Below are 19,405 nucleotides of genomic sequence, written 5' to 3'. Positions count from 1 at the left end.
AATTATATAGACTAAAAGAGCAATAATTTTTTATTCTTTTACTTTCATAAACAAAAAACATCATAGTTTTGTGCATTTCTATTTCACATATCCGATACATCAACTAAACAAGAGTACTACATTTAATCGTCCACTTTATAAAAATTCATTTACTAAAGTGCCAGAAAATTTCGCCGGGACAGTTGAGAATAATTAAACTGTGTGATTTGATAATTTGTTTTCAAACTTTATGTGATAGTAGTGATCAGTAGATCAGAAGGCAATGCAATTTTCTTATTTATATGGCATTTTCCCCATAAATTCTTACAACAAATTTGCCTTGGTCACTCTTACACATAAAATCACAAAGTTGCACAATCCCAACAAAATAAAAAAATTCACTGGAAGGCATGATCATAGTCATGGTATATGAAAGTCTTGCGGATGAAATGCGACAGCCATTTTGAAGCCACAAAGCACAACACGGCCATTGAACCCAAATAATACCTCGCAACAATGGAAATCGCACTCTGTTTGGCTGCAGCTACAGCTGCAACTGAAGCTACCGAGATAACTTGGAGGGCGGTCTTTAGCATGTTGAGACGTTTATACGCAATGCTGCAGCTGCTGCAACTCACCGTGTGAGTCCAGTACCTGATTAGGCCATCCACAAAGTGAAGCAACAATCAATCTATTTCTATTTAGTCAGTAAACACTGAGATAAAAGATTGCAACTTTTGTAATAACCTGTCGAAGAGCTGCTCTCTTGGAGGAGTGGGTGGAAGCTCTCCACTATATTTATTTCTCCAATCAACTTGTGTGCCACCATACTTGTTAGCCACCTTCTGAACGCCACGGAGAAGGCATCCGCCTTTGTCGGTACGTAGCAAGCTTTATGCCAATTGAGAGAGCCAACATCTCTCAGTTTTTTTTCCTAATGGAGAATATATACATCTTTCTCAAATATGGCACCTTGGCATCAAGATCATAATCATGCTATACGACTAACAGAACTAGCAAGATCAAGTAAGAAAATTTGGTACGTGAGAGAAAAAGATTAAGTCACCTCCATATGAAGAAGGAAGAGATCTGAATCAATAATCAAGTTGGGTGTCATATGAAAGACCCAACGTGGAACAATCAGACCCAACCAGCCAGCGAAGTTCCTAGTAGCTGCGCTGATCAACCTGCTACGACCTGGACTAACTGGAACGCAGTTGAAAATGAGCATAGATTTTTTATCGGAGGGAACATAGGGTAATATCATCGGAACAGGGGGTGATCCTCCCACCTGCATAAAAGAAGCACACAATGCTAAGCGTATAGGGTAGATAAGTATGAAATTTGACAAATGCCAACTGCATACATCTTCTTTTCCATCCATGCTTTGATCATTCCCACTGGGAGAGTAATGACCGTAGAATATGCAGGGCGCAATGAAGTAGTTTTCCCCAAATATTTGTTTTGCAGTGAAGCCATTTACATCCAGTTTCTGAACACTTATCTCGAGTGGTCTCCCCCCTTCTCTGTCGGCCCTGAGAGTGCAGGATAATATGTTCCGTCAGCCATTTGAAACTCGCTAAATAATGTAAGATGAAAATTATGCATAGATTTACTTATCTCTCAGGCACTCTCCTGTTTTCAGCATGCCATAATGCCCATATGGTATATGAGCAGGGTCCATAAGATTTTCTATCACGATTTCGTACCTGAAAAGGTCAAATGTAGTGAAATCTCTTGTTTGGGATAGACATGAGACAGAGGTCAAGTATACGTACATTGAGGCCGTGTTTGGTTCTCTTCTGATAATCAGAAGATGATATAGTAATATAAATGATAAAGAGTATTAGTATTAGCATACCCATAGTCTACCTCCCTTGAAATGATCATATTGGAAAATGACGGGTCGTCAAGTTCTGGAATAAAATGTGGCTTCTTTCGTCAGATGGATGTCCTTACAGCTGCAACTGAAGCTACCGAGATAACTTGGAGGGCGGTCTTTAGCATGTTGAGACGTTTATACGCAATGCTGCAGCTGCTGCAACTCACCGTGTGAGTCCAGTACCTGATTAGGCCATCCACAAAGTGAAGCAACAATCAATCAATTTCTATTTAGTCAGTAAACACTGAGATAAAAGATTGCAACTTTTGTAATTACCTGTCAAAGAGCTGCTCTCTTGGAGGAGTGGGTGGAAGCTCTCCACTATATTTATTTTTCCAATCAACTTGTGTGCCACCATACTTGTTAAGCCACCTTCTGAATGCCACGGAGAAGGCATCCGCCTTTGTCGGAACGTAGCAAGCTTTATGCCAATTGAGAGGGCCAACATCTCTCAGCTTTCGTTCCTAATGGAGCATATACACATCTTTCTCAAATAGACCTATCTATGAAATGCCTCTGGACTCTAGATATCATAACCATGCTATACATTCAATAATACTATTAAAGATTTGACCAAGCTCTAATCACAATACTTGCTAACAGATGTCACAGAATTAAGTAAGCAAATTTAGTATGAGAGAGAAAAAAGAACAAGGTTAAGTCACCTCCACATGAAGAAGATAGAGATCTGAATCAAGAATCAAGTTGGGTATCATATGAAGGACCCAGCGTGGAATAATCCAATCCAACCAGACAGTAAAGTTTCTAGGAGCTGCGAAGATCAGCCTGCTGCGACCTGGACTAACTGGAACGCAGTAGAAAATGAGCATAAATTTTTTATCAGAGGGAACATGTGGTAGTCCCGTCGGGACAGGGGGTAATCCCACCTGCACAAAGGAAACACATAATGCTAAGATTATTGGGTAGATACATATGAAATGTGACAAATTGAAACTGCTTACATCTTTTTTTCCATCTGATGATGTCTTTTTCGTGCTTTGATCATCCCCACCGGGAGAGTAATGGCCATAGAATAGGCAAGGTGCAATGAAGTAGTTGTCCCCAAAGATTTGCTTTGCAGTAAAGCCATCTACATCCACTTTCTGAACACTTATCTCGAGCGGTCTCCCTCCTTCTCTGTCAGCCTTCAAGGTGCAGGATAATATGTTCTGTCAGCCATGTCAAACCCGCAAAATAATGCATGTTGAAAATTATGCATAGATTTACTTATCTCTCTGGCAACTCCCCTGTTTTAACTATGCCATAATGTGCATATGGAATATGAGCAGGATCCATAAGATTTTCAATCAAGATTTCGTACCTGAAAAAGTAAATAGATTAAATTTGAAGTCTTGATACTTAACCATCCCAAACTCTTGGTCTGGTTTTGGACAGTGGTTCAAGCTTCAGTTATGTCAAGGTAAAGTATACAAACTTGCAGTCATTGAGGCTATCAAATTGCAGCAAAGCATGATAATTAGAAGTCGATATAGCATCACGAAAGATTCAATATAAATGATAAAAGAGTAGTATTAGCAAACCCGTAGCCTATCTCCCTTGAAATAATCATATTGGAATATGATGGGTCGTCAAGCTCTGGGATAAAATATGGCTTCTTTGTTGAATGTATGTTCTTAAACTGTGGATCCGAATCAGGCCAGAACCATAGAATGCCGTTTTGAAGGCAACTAGGATAAACGGCTACACACGCCTTACTGGAGGTGTGAACCTGCAAGCTCAATTCCCTTTCATCATTTCAAAATCTTGAAATATGAAAGTGGGGAATCCCAAAAATACATTACAAAGTCACATATCATGAAGAGTGGACTCACGGGAGGGCCGTCTTGAGGGGCTTGAGGGATGAGTTTGCAGTCACCGGCGCCACCAAAGCACCAGCCGTGGTAAACACACTGCAGCCTGCCCCACTGATCGATCCTCCCATCTGAGAGCGGCGCCATTCGGTGAGGACAACTATCTTCAAACACCTTCCATGCATTATCATTCCTATCCCACCACACCACCAAATCAATCCCAATCACTTTCTTCGCATGAGGCCTTCTCTTATCCAGATCACACTCCGCACACACCGGGTACCACTGCTCATACCACTCGAATTTCTCCTCTCTCTTCTCGGATTCAATCTCTTCCTCCGTGGAAGGAGTGGTTGGAGAAATGGCGGTGAAACTCTTAAATTTTGATCTCTGGATTGGGAGAATTAGTCGCCGAGATGATGGAATATGCCAAATAGGTTTTTGGAAAGTGTATGTTGAGATGAGCTGGCGGTGAAGTGATGGAAAAGTTGAAGATTTTAGAGCTTCCATGGCGGACAATTGGTTTTAGCACTGATTCAATTCCATCGGAAAATATATAAATACTCCATAAACTTAAAGGAAACGACAACATGCAAAACTAAAAACCTCTTGGTTCAAAGATTACGTTGATTTACAAGTATACTACACATGAATAAGAATAAGGATACAAACCTTTCTTGTTTAGCTTTATTGGGTCTCATAAAAATGGAATCTTTATTGTGGAGAATCAATCTTGAAAAGATTAGGGAGAAAAGAATGGTGAGCTTACTTACACAGTATTAGTTGGCTGTTGTTGTTCACCTCATGAAAAACCAACCACCTTTGGCAAGATGGTACCTTTGTGCAAGAAAAGTTGATCGAGGAAGAAGAAGGAGAATAATTTGGGTTTTGAAAAGTGGAGCTCTGAAGAAATATCTGTATTTGGTATTGGTGGGTATATGTAGACCCCACCAAGTCCACAATTAATTGCATTAGCGTGTATGTTTATAGCAAAATATTTGTATTTAGTATTGGAAAGCGTATGTTGAGATGAGTTGGCGGTGAAATGGTGGAGCTTTTAGAGCTTCCATGGCGGATTCGTTTTAGCACTGATTCAATTTCATCAAACAAATATATGGGGTATAGATATAAACTTACACTGCGCATGCGCAACTAACAACTATACTATTCATGAATATGAATGCGGATACAAATTCTTTTTTTTAAGAAAAGAGCGAAGGTGATGTTTGTATTTGATTCGAAGCGGAATTTAAAAAATGTAAAAAAATATTAAATTTAAAAATTTAGTGAAAAAATGTGAGCGTATTGATTTAGCAGAAAGTGAACCTTATGAAAAGAACTAAATGGATAGTACATTCATACACGGATTGAAATGATAAAAAGGAATAACACTTTCCGGAAAGAGAAACTTTCATCTAAAAAAATGAGGATTCTTTCATTTACAATAAATTTATGTAACCAAATTTTGTACAACCAAAAACTAATTTATTTGAAAAAAAAAAAATTATTTATACATTTAATTAAAATATATGGATGCATATATAGTATATGAAAAGTGTATAATATTGTGATCATATATTTAAAATTTGTATATAATTTTTTTATTTTTTATGGTTTGTATATAACTTTATTTTGTACAAAATTTGGTTACATTCATATTGACTCGTTCTATAATGTTTGGTTTTGAAAGGTGCACGTGGATTTCAGCCACATTTCAGTTGACTTTGAGTGACATTATTTGTGTTGATGCATGGGTCCCACCCATATTTGATAGTTCAAACATATGCTCATATCAATATATCAGACTCAGTTATCAATCGTACTGCTAATTGATTATACAAGCACATTGAGGAGACAGAATTATTGCAATGCAGATAGCACCTTCTATGGTTACAAGTCACTCTTTTGTTTTTTGGATTAAAATAACTCATTAACTAAAATAAAATATAGTTATCTCGATTTTATTTCACTTCTGTTACTTTATTTTCCTAGCTTAATATATAAATAAAATTGCATAAAATTCCATGCTATCTAAGAAAGATGTCACCTTTCTTGGAACGAAGGGAGTATAATGCACGGACAACTGAGTGAGTCCACCATCTGAATATGAGTATATACTACTCCCTCCGTCCCACAAAAGATGTCACACTTGTGAAACAGCACGAGATTTTAGGAGGTTTTGTTTATGTGTTAAATGGAGAGAGAAAATATAATTTTTATATTCATGTGAGAGAGAACTTTTTCCAAAAAAGAAAATATGACATCTTTTGTAGAACAAATTAAAAAGGAAAGTGTGACATCTTTTATGGGACGGAGGGAGTACTTTTTAGTCCGTCCCTGAAAAGTACGAACTTTCTAATTTTGGAAATTCATTTCTATCTAATAAGATGAGATCCATTTTCTACTAATAATATTTTTAAAAATTTTATTTCTATCTCTCTCTTATTTTTCCAATTATGCATTAATACTCGTACTAAATTAAATGTTCATAATTTTTGGAAACGGGGGATTCCAAACCCATTTATGTATTCAAATAAACGGCAGTCGCATGCAAACATGCAGTGGTGGTAACGATAAGTGATGGTTTTTTAAGTGCTTATAACAATCATATTAATTCATCTGCTCATCTATCATATGATCATATTCTTTAACACAAACAACAAAGATGCATAAATAATGAAATTTATTTCAAATTTAGTGAATTGAGTATTATCAGATTCATGATTGATTAAATTCAATATATATCTCAGGGGATATTTCTTTTTTTTTATTCTAGAAGAAAACTTAAGATTCATATTTGTACTGGACTTTTTTTAAAATCCGACTTTGGGAGAGACGCATTAAGATCATGCGTCTCCTTTTAATGAAACGCACGAGCGTCATGCGTTTTAGGGTAAGACGCATAGCCCTCATGCGTCTCTGAATTTTTATTTTATTTTTTAGAAGACGCATAAGCGTCATGCGTCTTTCTTCGAACTTAAAACAGACGCGAGGCAGAGGCAATAGCTTCATTCTGCGCAAGAGAGGGAAAGAAAAGGCGATTTTCCGGCGATTTTCTGGCGAATCTCGGCGTTTGAGATGGATTTTATTGGTGAAATTCAATTGTTAGTTCTAATGGATTTTATTGGTGAAATTCATTCTATAGTATAGTTTTTGATATGTTTGAGATGCTTGATGCTGTGATTTTTGATAAGTTCGAAGAGAGACGCATGACGCTTATGCGTCTTACCCTAAGACGCATGACGCTTATGCGTCTTCTAATTAAAAAAAAAATCAGAGACGAATGAGGGCTATGCGTCTTACCCTAAAACGCATGACGCTCGTGCGTTTCATTAAAAGGAAACGCATGACCTTAATGCGTCTCTCCCAAAGTCGGATTTTAAAAAAAGTCCAGTACAAATATGGAGCCTAACTTTTACTCTAGAAGCAAAAAAGAAATGCCCCTATATCTCAGTATGCATCAGATTCATTTCAGAGGAGATATCTCAGGAAAAATAAAAGACTTAATTCGCAAATTTTTCAAAATTTAGATTAAATTTGCTGACTGTTCAAAATATTGAATTGTGACAAGCAAATTTTTTAGAAGAAATTTTCAAATTTTTATCTATTTTCTCTTCTATTACTTATTATTTCTCTCACAATATTTACAAATTGACCAAATTATCCATAATTAGGGTTGTCAATTTTTGGCACGAATGATAACACGATATGAACCCGCACGAAATTAATGGGCATGTGTCAAAGCTTATTGGGTTCGTGTTCTTATCGTGTCGATACGATAATGACACGAAAACTTCGTGTCGTGTTCGTGTTACACGTTAAGAAATAATAATAATAATAATAATAATAATAATAATAATAATAATAATAATAATAATAATAATAATAATAATATATTATTATTATTATTATTTTCTTTATTTTAAAATTTAAAAATTTAAAAATTAAAATTTAAAATTTAATATTAGAAATAATGTTTATATACTATAATATCATTATTATAGTGTCGTTATTGTCTCGTGTCATATATATGTTGTTATCGTGTCGTGTTGACCCGAAGTGGTTCGTGTCGTTAATGAGTTCGTGTCGTGTTCGTATACGAGGGTAGCGGGTCGTGTTCGTGTTCGTGTTCGTGTTTGGAGTTTTCTTAACTGGTCGTGTTCGTGTTTGTTGTTATCATATTGTGTCGTTATTGTGTCAGCACGATAACGACACAACACGCACGATTTGCCAACCTTATCCATAATATTTCCATCACAATTCTAATATTTTTTACTCCAATTTTATTCTCACCCAATTCTGCATATAACTGCCTCCTCCACCCTGGTGAAAATAGAATTGGAGTTATAAATATCAAAATTATGATGAAAATATTAGGGGTCAATTTGGCTATTAGTAAATATTGTGAGATAAGGAGTAATAAGTTAAAAAGAAAAGAAATAGATAAAAATTTATAAAATTCTTATTCCGAAAAATTCTATGCTACTATTCTATATTCCGAAAAGTCGGCGAATTTAATTTCAAATTTTGAAAGGAATACGAATTAAGTCTCTTTTTCTTAAATCTAATTCCAAATGGAGCTAATTAGTTATCAAATTGTTTGTAGGCAGTGTGTTTAAATACCTATTAAATTGTTTGTAGCACACTGTTTACCTATTGCTAGGCTTCTAGCAATAATAGTACTCCGTATATGTTACCTTCGTGTAAGCTTATTTCAATAAATTTTCAAATGTCACATTCTTTAATCACATGTCCTTTTTACGCGTGATTGCAATTTAATTTGGTTTTCTCTTTTAGGGGGTGAAGTCACACACCACCATCTACTTATATAAAACAATTAAATTTCTTCTAGAAATTTAGCCCTGTTCATCAAACTTAAAAATTACTACTCCCCACATCCGCATTTAAATGTCACATTTTAATCCGATACGGATTTTAAAAAATATAATAGAAAATAGGTTAAAAAAATTAATGGATAGTGTGTCATATTCCTACTTTATAAGTATTTCATCTGTTTCGCAAAAATATGCACTCCTAATTGAACACGGATTTTAATGCACAATTTACAGTAATAACTAATAACTTTCAATTTTATGTGTTAAAATTATCAACACAAAGACATAATTATATCAATACAACATAAAAATTTTAAATATCAACACAAAGACATAAGTTTATCAACACAAGAATATTGATAAATTTATGTCTTTGTGTTGATATTTTTAACACACTAAATAAATTGATATTAGTTATTAGTTATTACTATAAATTAGTTAATATTTGATCACACACCTATCAAAACCAATTAATAAATCAACAATTTTCTCTGTAATTTATTACTATAATATATTAGAAAAGTAATTAAATATCAAAACAACTTCAAAAATTTATGAAATCATAATGTACAGAAGGAAAGCTAATCAAACTATTTATTTAATGTTAAACCATGTTTGCGACCGATAGAAATCTATCCTAAAATCAATTGGTGATAGAAGAAGGCCATAAGACTTATATACTAGTTTCAGTTTTCTCTTGACACTGATGTGGGACAGTCATATGTTATATTTTCCAGTTTCAATTGCCATCACCCTCCCTCAAACCCTTGAAGGTGAACTTTGGAGGGGTTGGACTTTTTCTAATCGATTGGACAATTGGCCCAATTTTTTTTCGATCGATTGGACCACTTGGCCCAAATTTTTAAGTCCAGATATACTGTTGGATCAGTCATTTTTTGGTTTCGGCCCAGATATAGACTTCGGCCCAAATATACTGCGCGTCAGTTAAATTTGACCCACAGTCGGCGACCCGCTCTGATACAATGATAGAAATCCATGAGTTCCATCCTAAAACCAATTGGTGATAGGAGGAAAGCCCATAAGACTTATATACTAGTTTCAGTTTTCTCTTGACACCGATGTGGGACAGTCATATGTTATATTTTTAGTTTCAATTGCCAACCGCGTCGATAGATCACAATGCTTCACAAGCAATTGTTTAAAAATAAAATGCATAACATGCATGATAAGAATTTAAAATAGAAAATAAGATGACTTGATTGTTTTCAAAGGAAAATGCATAATTTTTATGAGAGAATCAAAATGCATAAGAAGAATTAATTATATAGACTAAAAGAGCAATAATTTTTTATTCTTTTACTTTCATAAACAAAAAACATCATAGTTTTGTGCATTTCTATTTCACATATCCGATACATCAACTAAACAAGAGTACTACATTTAATCGTCCACTTTATAAAAATTCATTTACTAAAGTGCCAGAAAATTTCGCCGGGACAGTTGAGAATAATTAAACTGTGTGATTTGATAATTTGTTTTCAAACTTTATGTGATAGTAGTGATCAGTAGATCAGAAGGCAATGCAATTTTCTTATTTATATGGCATTTTCCCCATAAATTCTTACAACAAATTTGCCTTGGTCACTCTTACACATAAAATCACAAAGTTGCACAATCCCAACAAAATAAAAAAATTCACTGGAAGGCATGATCATAGTCATGGTATATGAAAGTCTTGCGGATGAAATGCGACAGCCATTTTGAAGCCACAAAGCACAACACGGCCATTGAACCCAAATAATACCTCGCAACAATGGAAATCGCACTCTGTTTGGCTGCAGCTACAGCTGCAACTGAAGCTACCGAGATAACTTGGAGGGCGGTCTTTAGCATGTTGAGACGTTTATACGCAATGCTGCAGCTGCTGCAACTCACCGTGTGAGTCCAGTACCTGATTAGGCCATCCACAAAGTGAAGCAACAATCAATCTATTTCTATTTAGTCAGTAAACACTGAGATAAAAGATTGCAACTTTTGTAATAACCTGTCGAAGAGCTGCTCTCTTGGAGGAGTGGGTGGAAGCTCTCCACTATATTTATTTCTCCAATCAACTTGTGTGCCACCATACTTGTTAGCCACCTTCTGAACGCCACGGAGAAGGCATCCGCCTTTGTCGGTACGTAGCAAGCTTTATGCCAATTGAGAGAGCCAACATCTCTCAGTTTTTTTTCCTAATGGAGAATATATACATCTTTCTCAAATATGGCACCTTGGCATCAAGATCATAATCATGCTATACGACTAACAGAACTAGCAAGATCAAGTAAGAAAATTTGGTACGTGAGAGAAAAAGATTAAGTCACCTCCATATGAAGAAGGAAGAGATCTGAATCAATAATCAAGTTGGGTGTCATATGAAAGACCCAACGTGGAACAATCAGACCCAACCAGCCAGCGAAGTTCCTAGTAGCTGCGCTGATCAACCTGCTACGACCTGGACTAACTGGAACGCAGTTGAAAATGAGCATAGATTTTTTATCGGAGGGAACATAGGGTAATATCATCGGAACAGGGGGTGATCCTCCCACCTGCATAAAAGAAGCACACAATGCTAAGCGTATAGGGTAGATAAGTATGAAATTTGACAAATGCCAACTGCATACATCTTCTTTTCCATCCATGCTTTGATCATTCCCACTGGGAGAGTAATGACCGTAGAATATGCAGGGCGCAATGAAGTAGTTTTCCCCAAATATTTGTTTTGCAGTGAAGCCATTTACATCCAGTTTCTGAACACTTATCTCGAGTGGTCTCCCCCCTTCTCTGTCGGCCCTGAGAGTGCAGGATAATATGTTCCGTCAGCCATTTGAAACTCGCTAAATAATGTAAGATGAAAATTATGCATAGATTTACTTATCTCTCAGGCACTCTCCTGTTTTCAGCATGCCATAATGCCCATATGGTATATGAGCAGGGTCCATAAGATTTTCTATCACGATTTCGTACCTGAAAAGGTCAAATGTAGTGAAATCTCTTGTTTGGGATAGACATGAGACAGAGGTCAAGTATACGTACATTGAGGCCGTGTTTGGTTCTCTTCTGATAATCAGAAGATGATATAGTAATATAAATGATAAAGAGTATTAGTATTAGCATACCCATAGTCTACCTCCCTTGAAATGATCATATTGGAAAATGACGGGTCGTCAAGTTCTGGAATAAAATGTGGCTTCTTTCGTCAGATGGATGTCCTTACAGCTGCAACTGAAGCTACCGAGATAACTTGGAGGGCGGTCTTTAGCATGTTGAGACGTTTATACGCAATGCTGCAGCTGCTGCAACTCACCGTGTGAGTCCAGTACCTGATTAGGCCATCCACAAAGTGAAGCAACAATCAATCAATTTCTATTTAGTCAGTAAACACTGAGATAAAAGATTGCAACTTTTGTAATTACCTGTCAAAGAGCTGCTCTCTTGGAGGAGTGGGTGGAAGCTCTCCACTATATTTATTTTTCCAATCAACTTGTGTGCCACCATACTTGTTAAGCCACCTTCTGAATGCCACGGAGAAGGCATCCGCCTTTGTCGGAACGTAGCAAGCTTTATGCCAATTGAGAGGGCCAACATCTCTCAGCTTTCGTTCCTAATGGAGCATATACACATCTTTCTCAAATAGACCTATCTATGAAATGCCTCTGGACTCTAGATATCATAACCATGCTATACATTCAATAATACTATTAAAGATTTGACCAAGCTCTAATCACAATACTTGCTAACAGATGTCACAGAATTAAGTAAGCAAATTTAGTATGAGAGAGAAAAAAGAACAAGGTTAAGTCACCTCCACATGAAGAAGATAGAGATCTGAATCAAGAATCAAGTTGGGTATCATATGAAGGACCCAGCGTGGAATAATCCAATCCAACCAGACAGTAAAGTTTCTAGGAGCTGCGAAGATCAGCCTGCTGCGACCTGGACTAACTGGAACGCAGTAGAAAATGAGCATAAATTTTTTATCAGAGGGAACATGTGGTAGTCCCGTCGGGACAGGGGGTAATCCCACCTGCACAAAGGAAACACATAATGCTAAGATTATTGGGTAGATACATATGAAATGTGACAAATTGAAACTGCTTACATCTTTTTTTCCATCTGATGATGTCTTTTTCGTGCTTTGATCATCCCCACCGGGAGAGTAATGGCCATAGAATAGGCAAGGTGCAATGAAGTAGTTGTCCCCAAAGATTTGCTTTGCAGTAAAGCCATCTACATCCACTTTCTGAACACTTATCTCGAGCGGTCTCCCTCCTTCTCTGTCAGCCTTCAAGGTGCAGGATAATATGTTCTGTCAGCCATGTCAAACCCGCAAAATAATGCATGTTGAAAATTATGCATAGATTTACTTATCTCTCTGGCAACTCCCCTGTTTTAACTATGCCATAATGTGCATATGGAATATGAGCAGGATCCATAAGATTTTCAATCAAGATTTCGTACCTGAAAAAGTAAATAGATTAAATTTGAAGTCTTGATACTTAACCATCCCAAACTCTTGGTCTGGTTTTGGATAGTGGTTCAAGCTTCAGTTATGTCAAGGTAAAGTATACAAACTTGCAGTCATTGAGGCTATCAAATTGCAGCAAAGCATGATAATTAGAAGTCGATATAGCATCACGAAAGATTCAATATAAATGATAAAAGAGTAGTATTAGCAAACCCGTAGCCTATCTCCCTTGAAATAATCATATTGGAATATGATGGGTCGTCAAGCTCTGGGATAAAATATGGCTTCTTTGTTGAATGTATGTTCTTAAACTGTGGATCCGAATCAGGCCAGAACCATAGAATGCCGTTTTGAAGGCAACTAGGATAAACGGCTACACACGCCTTACTGGAGGTGTGAACCTGCAAGCTCAATTCCCTTTCATCATTTCAAAATCTTGAAATATGAAAGTGGGGAATCCCAAAAATACATTACAAAGTCACATATCATGAAGAGTGGACTCACGGGAGGGCCGTCTTGAGGGGCTTGAGGGATGAGTTTGCAGTCACCGGCGCCACCAAAGCACCAGCCGTGGTAAACACACTGCAGCCTGCCCCACTGATCGATCCTCCCATCTGAGAGCGGCGCCATTCGGTGAGGACAACTATCTTCAAACACCTTCCATGCATTATCATTCCTATCCCACCACACCACCAAATCAATCCCAATCACTTTCTTCGCATGAGGCCTTCTCTTATCCAGATCACACTCCGCACACACCGGGTACCACTGCTCATACCACTCGAATTTCTCCTCTCTCTTCTCGGATTCAATCTCTTCCTCCGTGGAAGGAGTGGTTGGAGAAATGGCGGTGAAACTCTTAAATTTTGATCTCTGGATTGGGAGAATTAGTCGCCGAGATGATGGAATATGCCAAATAGGTTTTTGGAAAGTGTATGTTGAGATGAGCTGGCGGTGAAGTGATGGAAAAGTTGAAGATTTTAGAGCTTCCATGGCGGACAATTGGTTTTAGCACTGATTCAATTCCATCGGAAAATATATAAATACTCCATAAACTTAAAGGAAACGACAACATGCAAAACTAAAAACCTCTTGGTTCAAAGATTACGTTGATTTACAAGTATACTACACATGAATAAGAATAAGGATACAAACCTTTCTTGTTTAGCTTTATTGGGTCTCATAAAAATGGAATCTTTATTGTGGAGAATCAATCTTGAAAAGATTAGGGAGAAAAGAATGGTGAGCTTACTTACACAGTATTAGTTGGCTGTTGTTGTTCACCTCAAGAAACACGCCCATTGCGACAAAACGCCCAAGCCCAATCTTAAAAAAAAAATTATGAAAAAATTGATTTTTAATTCTAAAAAATCGATTTTTAAATTAAAAAATTATTTTTTAACTTGAAATAAAAACTATAATTTCACAATGATCCATACTAAAAGAAGGATCCGTGAATTAGTGAAAGAATATATTTTATAGAATATAATCCTTCACACTAAATGAGCATGTATTGCATTACTTGAGTAAACCTTTTATAGATAGGTTTTCAATTCCAACTTTTATGTGACTTCGATGTGGGAAAAATGATAATTTTATAGATAGGTTTTCAACTCCAAATATCTTTGTGATTTCGATGTGGGACAATTAGTTTTACACTTAAAAGAGAGTTTTTTGTTGCTTTATGTAAAAGTTTGTTTGATTTCAATGTATAATCTATGTTTAGCCAAATGGTAAATATATCTTGGAAAATTATAGAGATTGTGTGTTCAAGTCCTGAACGCAACGTACTTTTTTTATTTTGACCTTTATTATACTTTACTCATTTTATTCGATTAATGTAAGTGTTTTATTTAAATTTATTGTGTTGTATAATATTGTATTTATATTTTGCTATTTTTTATTTAATTAAAATTAAATATATAATTTATAATTTTTAAAAAAATATTAAGTAATGCATGATTTTTCATTTAATTTATTATTTAATTTTTTATTTATAATATGTGAAAATATAAAAAAATAACATTAAAATTGAAATGAAAAATGGATAAGAGATAGGGCATCATCCACTAGAGCTCCACCATTGCAGAAAGATAGAGCATGCTGACGTGGCAACCACTAGGATTCTCACTAAGGCTTCCACTAGGGCATTCATTGTGGATGCTCTTAGTTGGCTGTTGTTGTTCACTTCATGAAAAACCAGCCACCTTTGTCACGATGATACCTTCGTGCAACAAAAGTAGGAGAATAATTTGGGTTTTGAAAAGTGGAGCTCGGAAGAAATATTAGTAGTATTTGGCAAGTCTACAATTGATTGCATTAGCGCGTATGTTTATAGTAGCAAAATGAATGACAATATTAATATATTACTCCTAGAAAGATAAGCTATACTTTACTTGTGGAAGGTAGGATGGTATGGGAAAGTTTATTTATAATTATGAGTCCACAGCCTGCACTCATGTATATTACGTGGGTTCGTCGGTGAGGGGGGTCTCTCTGTTTCTGTTTGTTTGTGAAGAAGAAGAAAGAAAAAGGGTGGGAGCGGGGAAGAAGAAAGGGAAAGGGAGATTTTTTTCATTTCATGTTACTCTCTTTTTTCTCCAAAGTTTGTCTCAATTTGATCTGGCATGGATTTTAAAAAACTATTTGATTTTGTGTTAAATAGAGATGTGTAGTAGAATAAAAGCCGCACATTGAGGAAATTGAAGAGTGTATTTACAAACTTTGTGGGAAAGTCAAAAATAGTAAATTGGAACAAACTTTAGGGTTTAGGGACATAGGCAGTATTATTTTTGAAATATATCATATTATTATGATTACAGTATGGGAATAGTTTATATTATTAGGTTATACCATTTAAATGGACAAAATTTCTAAAATAGAAATAATATCACTTTTTTTAAATTTTATTTCCACTTAAATTCATAAAACAATAAAATCATGTGTCAAAAATAATTTGTTTCATTAAAAATGGAACATAATGAGTATTATAATTATTACATGTAATTTGAATGAATAGGTTGAAGATGCATTCATAGAGTTATGGTTTATTGTGGGAGTCTAACACAGAAAAAGAGGAGAATAATGAAATCTCGATTCATGGTTGATTCGAGAGGTAGTACCTACTTAGCAATTAGCAAAATTCTAGCCATAGTATGTAATCCAATTCGTGCAAAGATTCTATCAATATTTTTTTGAAGTCACTTTCTTTACCCAATAGGACCATAGTACGTATTATAGCAATTTAATTCGGTTTCCTTTAAAAGTATAGAAGTTACATTTTATAGTATTGGCAATGACATATAGGATGGCCCAATCTTGAGTGAGAGTATGTAAGTAGAGTCCATTTCGAATGAATTTACATGGGTGTGGTTGTGGCCCATTTATACCACCCATAAGATAAAACACACAACAATTGACCATTAAAGGCCTCTTCTTCATTTCCCTAATTTTATGTCTACTAGTAGTACTTACCCACAGCAAACAATAACAAAACTCTCAAGGAAAAAAGAAGCAGTTGAAGTCATATTTAAAGTTTGTTTAGACACAAAAAAAACAGACACATTCGAATCCGGGAAAGGTCAAAGTCACCCTAAACTAAAAAAAAGCACCATTACTTTGTAAAAATGAAGATGTTTGGAGGCCAACTACAAACAGTTAGAAATGTCACTCTACTTCAATAGCACGAGATTTTGAAGGAGTGTTTTTGGTATACTTATGTGAAAGAAAACCTTTATCAAAAAAAAAAAGAGGTGATATTTTTTGTCGGACAAACTAAAACGGTAAGTGTAATATTTATTTTGGGATGGAGTATTAATCAAATGTAAGAACTGGGCTTGGGCCAAACGGGTATAAGTAGGTTCTTTTACCCAACTATTATTGATTCATATTCGGCCCTAAAGATAACAGCCACAAATCGCATTAGGCCATTTTTGTGGGGATGAGTTTTGATTTCAAACTTATAAAGTGTTGGTATATTTATCAAAGGAATACTAATAGTATCTCTTTTGTAAATAACATTCCAACAACTCTATATATAGAGTTATATTCTTCTTTAAAAATCAATTTCTTTCTTTAATTGTAACTTTTGATTATTTCCTTCAATTACCAATATTTTCTTCGTTCCAATACCATAAGGTGTTGTAAGTGTAATTGCTTTTGAAATTTCATTTGGAAAATTTGAAAAATACATTTTGTTACAGGATAATTTCTTTAATGTCCTCTGAATCTACCACTGATTTTATTTATTTAAGCTAATTGTTATTTTTCACTAACGGCCTGTCACATTACCATAACTCTATTTTCATGTGGAAATGTACTATAGGATTTCATATCAAATGCGAAATCTTTTTGCATTGACATGCATGTATGTCCATAAATTTTTTGTCTAGAGAAAATCTACTTATATTCCATATTTAGATTTCTTGTCTCTTCATAGATGTGTCCTCATATAAACCTAAGATTCACAGTGCTAATTTAATTCATACCAAAAAAATTGTCACTTAACCCTAATGTGCAGATACATGAATGGACACACCACAACTATTCAAGAAAACATGATTCACAAATCCAGCAAGGCCATTCTTATAGAAAGAGAGAGCCTGTGAACATATTTTAAAAAAAAGGAAGAGTAACTGATAATTATACTCGAGGAAGTGGATGAATGATTGGGAGAAAATTAATGCAATCATACAAAAAAAAAGCATGGATCAATCATGCAATTTTGTAATATTTCACATTAAACAACCCTTTCAAATGTTGATAAAAATAATAAATATGCAGGGTTTTGTTCGGGAACAACCCTTTACAATAATCACAAAAATTGGACATTCATGAACTGAAATTATAATGTAGAAGACGTTATTATTGCAGATCTTGATGGAATATATTCTAGTATTCAATTTTGTCCCTGTACTTGTAACTGTCCTTTCTTTTGGATCTAAGTGACAGTACACCCTGGTTGCTTTCTAACAATATTTTTTGTCTTGATACAGATTTTTCTAAACACAAAATTAAATTACAATCATAAGCTAGATAATAAATTATTGTTTTTTTTGGCCTTATAAAAACTATAAATATGTGGTGGGATTTAAGTAAAACCTTTTTTTTTTTTTGGCAAGATCTATACTCTAAGATATTTGGAATATAAATTTGTTACTCATTCCACAAAAAAGGGCATTATTAATTTATCATCATCAAGTTCAAGTCCAAGTTGTGCATTTTCTTGCCTTATCATTTGGTAACAAACTGAGCAGCAACTCTTCTACTAGTATATTATTAATTAATTTCATGTTTATGTCTGTGCTTTTTGCATGTCTTATGTTTGGATTGTCATGGCATTACAGCTCAATTAGAGTTCTGAAAATTGTGCATCTTGATCAGAGTTAAGTAAATAATTTTTTTATTAATTACTGCTTTTTTTATAGAGTGAATTCTCGAAGTAATGACCTAAATATGGTATGAGAATCTTGGTGGACAAGCCTTCATGAATTCTTGCTCCACATCTCCCTAGATGAGAGAAAAAAAAATTGACCAGCTAATCCATTTTGATTTCTTTCAAATTTTTGATAAAAAAGAACAATATTTTTATCCTGTAACTCAATTTGTTTATTAGTATTCAAAAAGTGTGTAGGTGTTTGCATTTGATGCGTTTCCATCTACCATTTTGACTTAGTCTTTACTTCCCATTTTAGAAAATTCTATACAATTAATTGAGGATCCAAAAAATGGATCGATTACTTAAAACTATTGGCACTTGATTTGAAAAAAATATGTTGCTTATATAGTTTTTAGATATTTTTATTTTATATCATGAGACGATATTTTTGGACCATTTAGATCTAAATTAATCACTAGTAGTAATACATTTATCAAGTTTTAAATCCAAGAATATGTCTTAAAGTTAGTGTCTTCCCAGCTGTAAGAACATGCCACGCACTCCAAAATTTGTGAGATATGACTGTTATTCCTGAAACAAAACAATTCTTTAATCACCATTATGCGATGAAATAATTTTCTTGAAGTAATTAATACTACTATATACAATCATGGTTTTGACATTTGACTGAAGACCCCATCGTTGACCGCCAAATCAACTTCTTCTTTATCAATTACCAGTATTATATCTTCTTCCTATAAGGGCTTATACATGCCATTATATATTATACAAATTCTCACCAAAAGTGTGTGTATTATTGTTTTTTATTAAATAAATTAAATGCGGTGCCATCCACCAAATTGCCAGGTCTTTTTATGATATTTTTTTCCCTATTCATATGTATTTGCTCTTGTAGAATATTGTTGCAAGCAACATACCACTTTCTTGAACATTTGTGAGATTATACTAGGAAATTGTCTAGAAATTAAATTCAAGATAAATGAAAGAAAACTTGCAGCTCACTCACCCAACATTTGTCAACAAGAAGACTTA

The 19,405-nt window shown here is 34.9% G+C and overlaps 4 protein-coding genes across 8 annotated transcripts; all 4 read right to left on the bottom strand.

The window, feature by feature from the left end:
* Window positions 1-377: 377 nt before the first annotated feature.
* LOC148933304 (flavonoid 8-hydroxylase 1, chloroplastic-like) lies at window positions 378-1,663 on the bottom strand. Its single transcript, XM_089059811.1, has 5 exons — window positions 1,596-1,663; window positions 1,346-1,514; window positions 1,131-1,270; window positions 727-870; window positions 378-633 (listed from the first exon to the last, which is right to left on the bottom strand). The coding sequence occupies exons 1-5, from the start codon at window positions 1,661-1,663 to the stop codon at window positions 378-380; spliced, it is 777 nt and encodes a 258-aa protein (XP_088915937.1).
* On the bottom strand, window positions 1,600-4,671 carry LOC148933303 (flavonoid 8-hydroxylase 2, chloroplastic-like). 3 transcript variants are annotated; one of them, XM_089063080.1, is made up of 9 exons: window positions 4,345-4,671; window positions 3,694-4,203; window positions 3,403-3,590; window positions 3,093-3,182; window positions 2,824-3,013; window positions 2,527-2,748; window positions 2,138-2,325; window positions 1,841-2,044; window positions 1,600-1,688 (listed from the first exon to the last, which is right to left on the bottom strand). In XM_089063080.1, the coding sequence occupies exons 2-8, from the start codon at window positions 4,180-4,182 to the stop codon at window positions 1,921-1,923; spliced, it is 1,491 nt and encodes a 496-aa protein (XP_088919206.1). In that variant the 5' UTR covers window positions 4,183-4,203; window positions 4,345-4,671; the 3' UTR covers window positions 1,600-1,688; window positions 1,841-1,920. The 3 variants fall into 3 exon arrangements, with proteins under 3 accessions (XP_088919206.1, XP_088919205.1, XP_088919204.1); XM_089063079.1 differs by having other exon boundaries at window positions 4,442-4,671; XM_089063078.1 differs by having other exon boundaries at window positions 4,446-4,667.
* A 5,492-nt stretch (window positions 4,672-10,163) lies between these two features.
* On the bottom strand, window positions 10,164-11,449 carry LOC148933302 (flavonoid 8-hydroxylase 1, chloroplastic-like). The gene is made up of 5 exons (XM_089059810.1): window positions 11,382-11,449; window positions 11,132-11,300; window positions 10,917-11,056; window positions 10,513-10,656; window positions 10,164-10,419 (listed from the first exon to the last, which is right to left on the bottom strand). The coding sequence occupies exons 1-5, from the start codon at window positions 11,447-11,449 to the stop codon at window positions 10,164-10,166; spliced, it is 777 nt and encodes a 258-aa protein (XP_088915936.1).
* Window positions 11,386-14,263, bottom strand: LOC125224074 (flavonoid 8-hydroxylase 2, chloroplastic-like). 3 transcript variants are annotated; one of them, XM_089063155.1, is made up of 9 exons: window positions 14,232-14,263; window positions 13,480-13,989; window positions 13,189-13,376; window positions 12,879-12,968; window positions 12,610-12,799; window positions 12,313-12,534; window positions 11,924-12,111; window positions 11,627-11,830; window positions 11,386-11,474 (listed from the first exon to the last, which is right to left on the bottom strand). In XM_089063155.1, exons 2-8 carry the CDS (start codon window positions 13,966-13,968, stop codon window positions 11,707-11,709), a joined length of 1,491 nt encoding a protein of 496 aa, XP_088919281.1. In that variant the 5' UTR covers window positions 13,969-13,989; window positions 14,232-14,263; the 3' UTR covers window positions 11,386-11,474; window positions 11,627-11,706. The 3 variants fall into 3 exon arrangements, with proteins under 3 accessions (XP_088919281.1, XP_088919283.1, XP_088919282.1); XM_089063157.1 differs by having other exon boundaries at window positions 14,228-14,244; XM_089063156.1 differs by having other exon boundaries at window positions 14,131-14,241.
* Between the last annotated feature and the right edge of the window lie 5,142 nt (window positions 14,264-19,405).

This window comes from Salvia hispanica, chromosome 1 (genome assembly GCF_029641045.1).
Source record: "Salvia hispanica isolate PSC_SH4W2 chromosome 1, Shi_PSC_v1, whole genome shotgun sequence".
Lineage (NCBI taxonomy): Eukaryota > Viridiplantae > Streptophyta > Magnoliopsida > Lamiales > Lamiaceae > Salvia > Salvia hispanica.
This window is presented reverse-complemented; position numbering and strand designations above follow the sequence as displayed.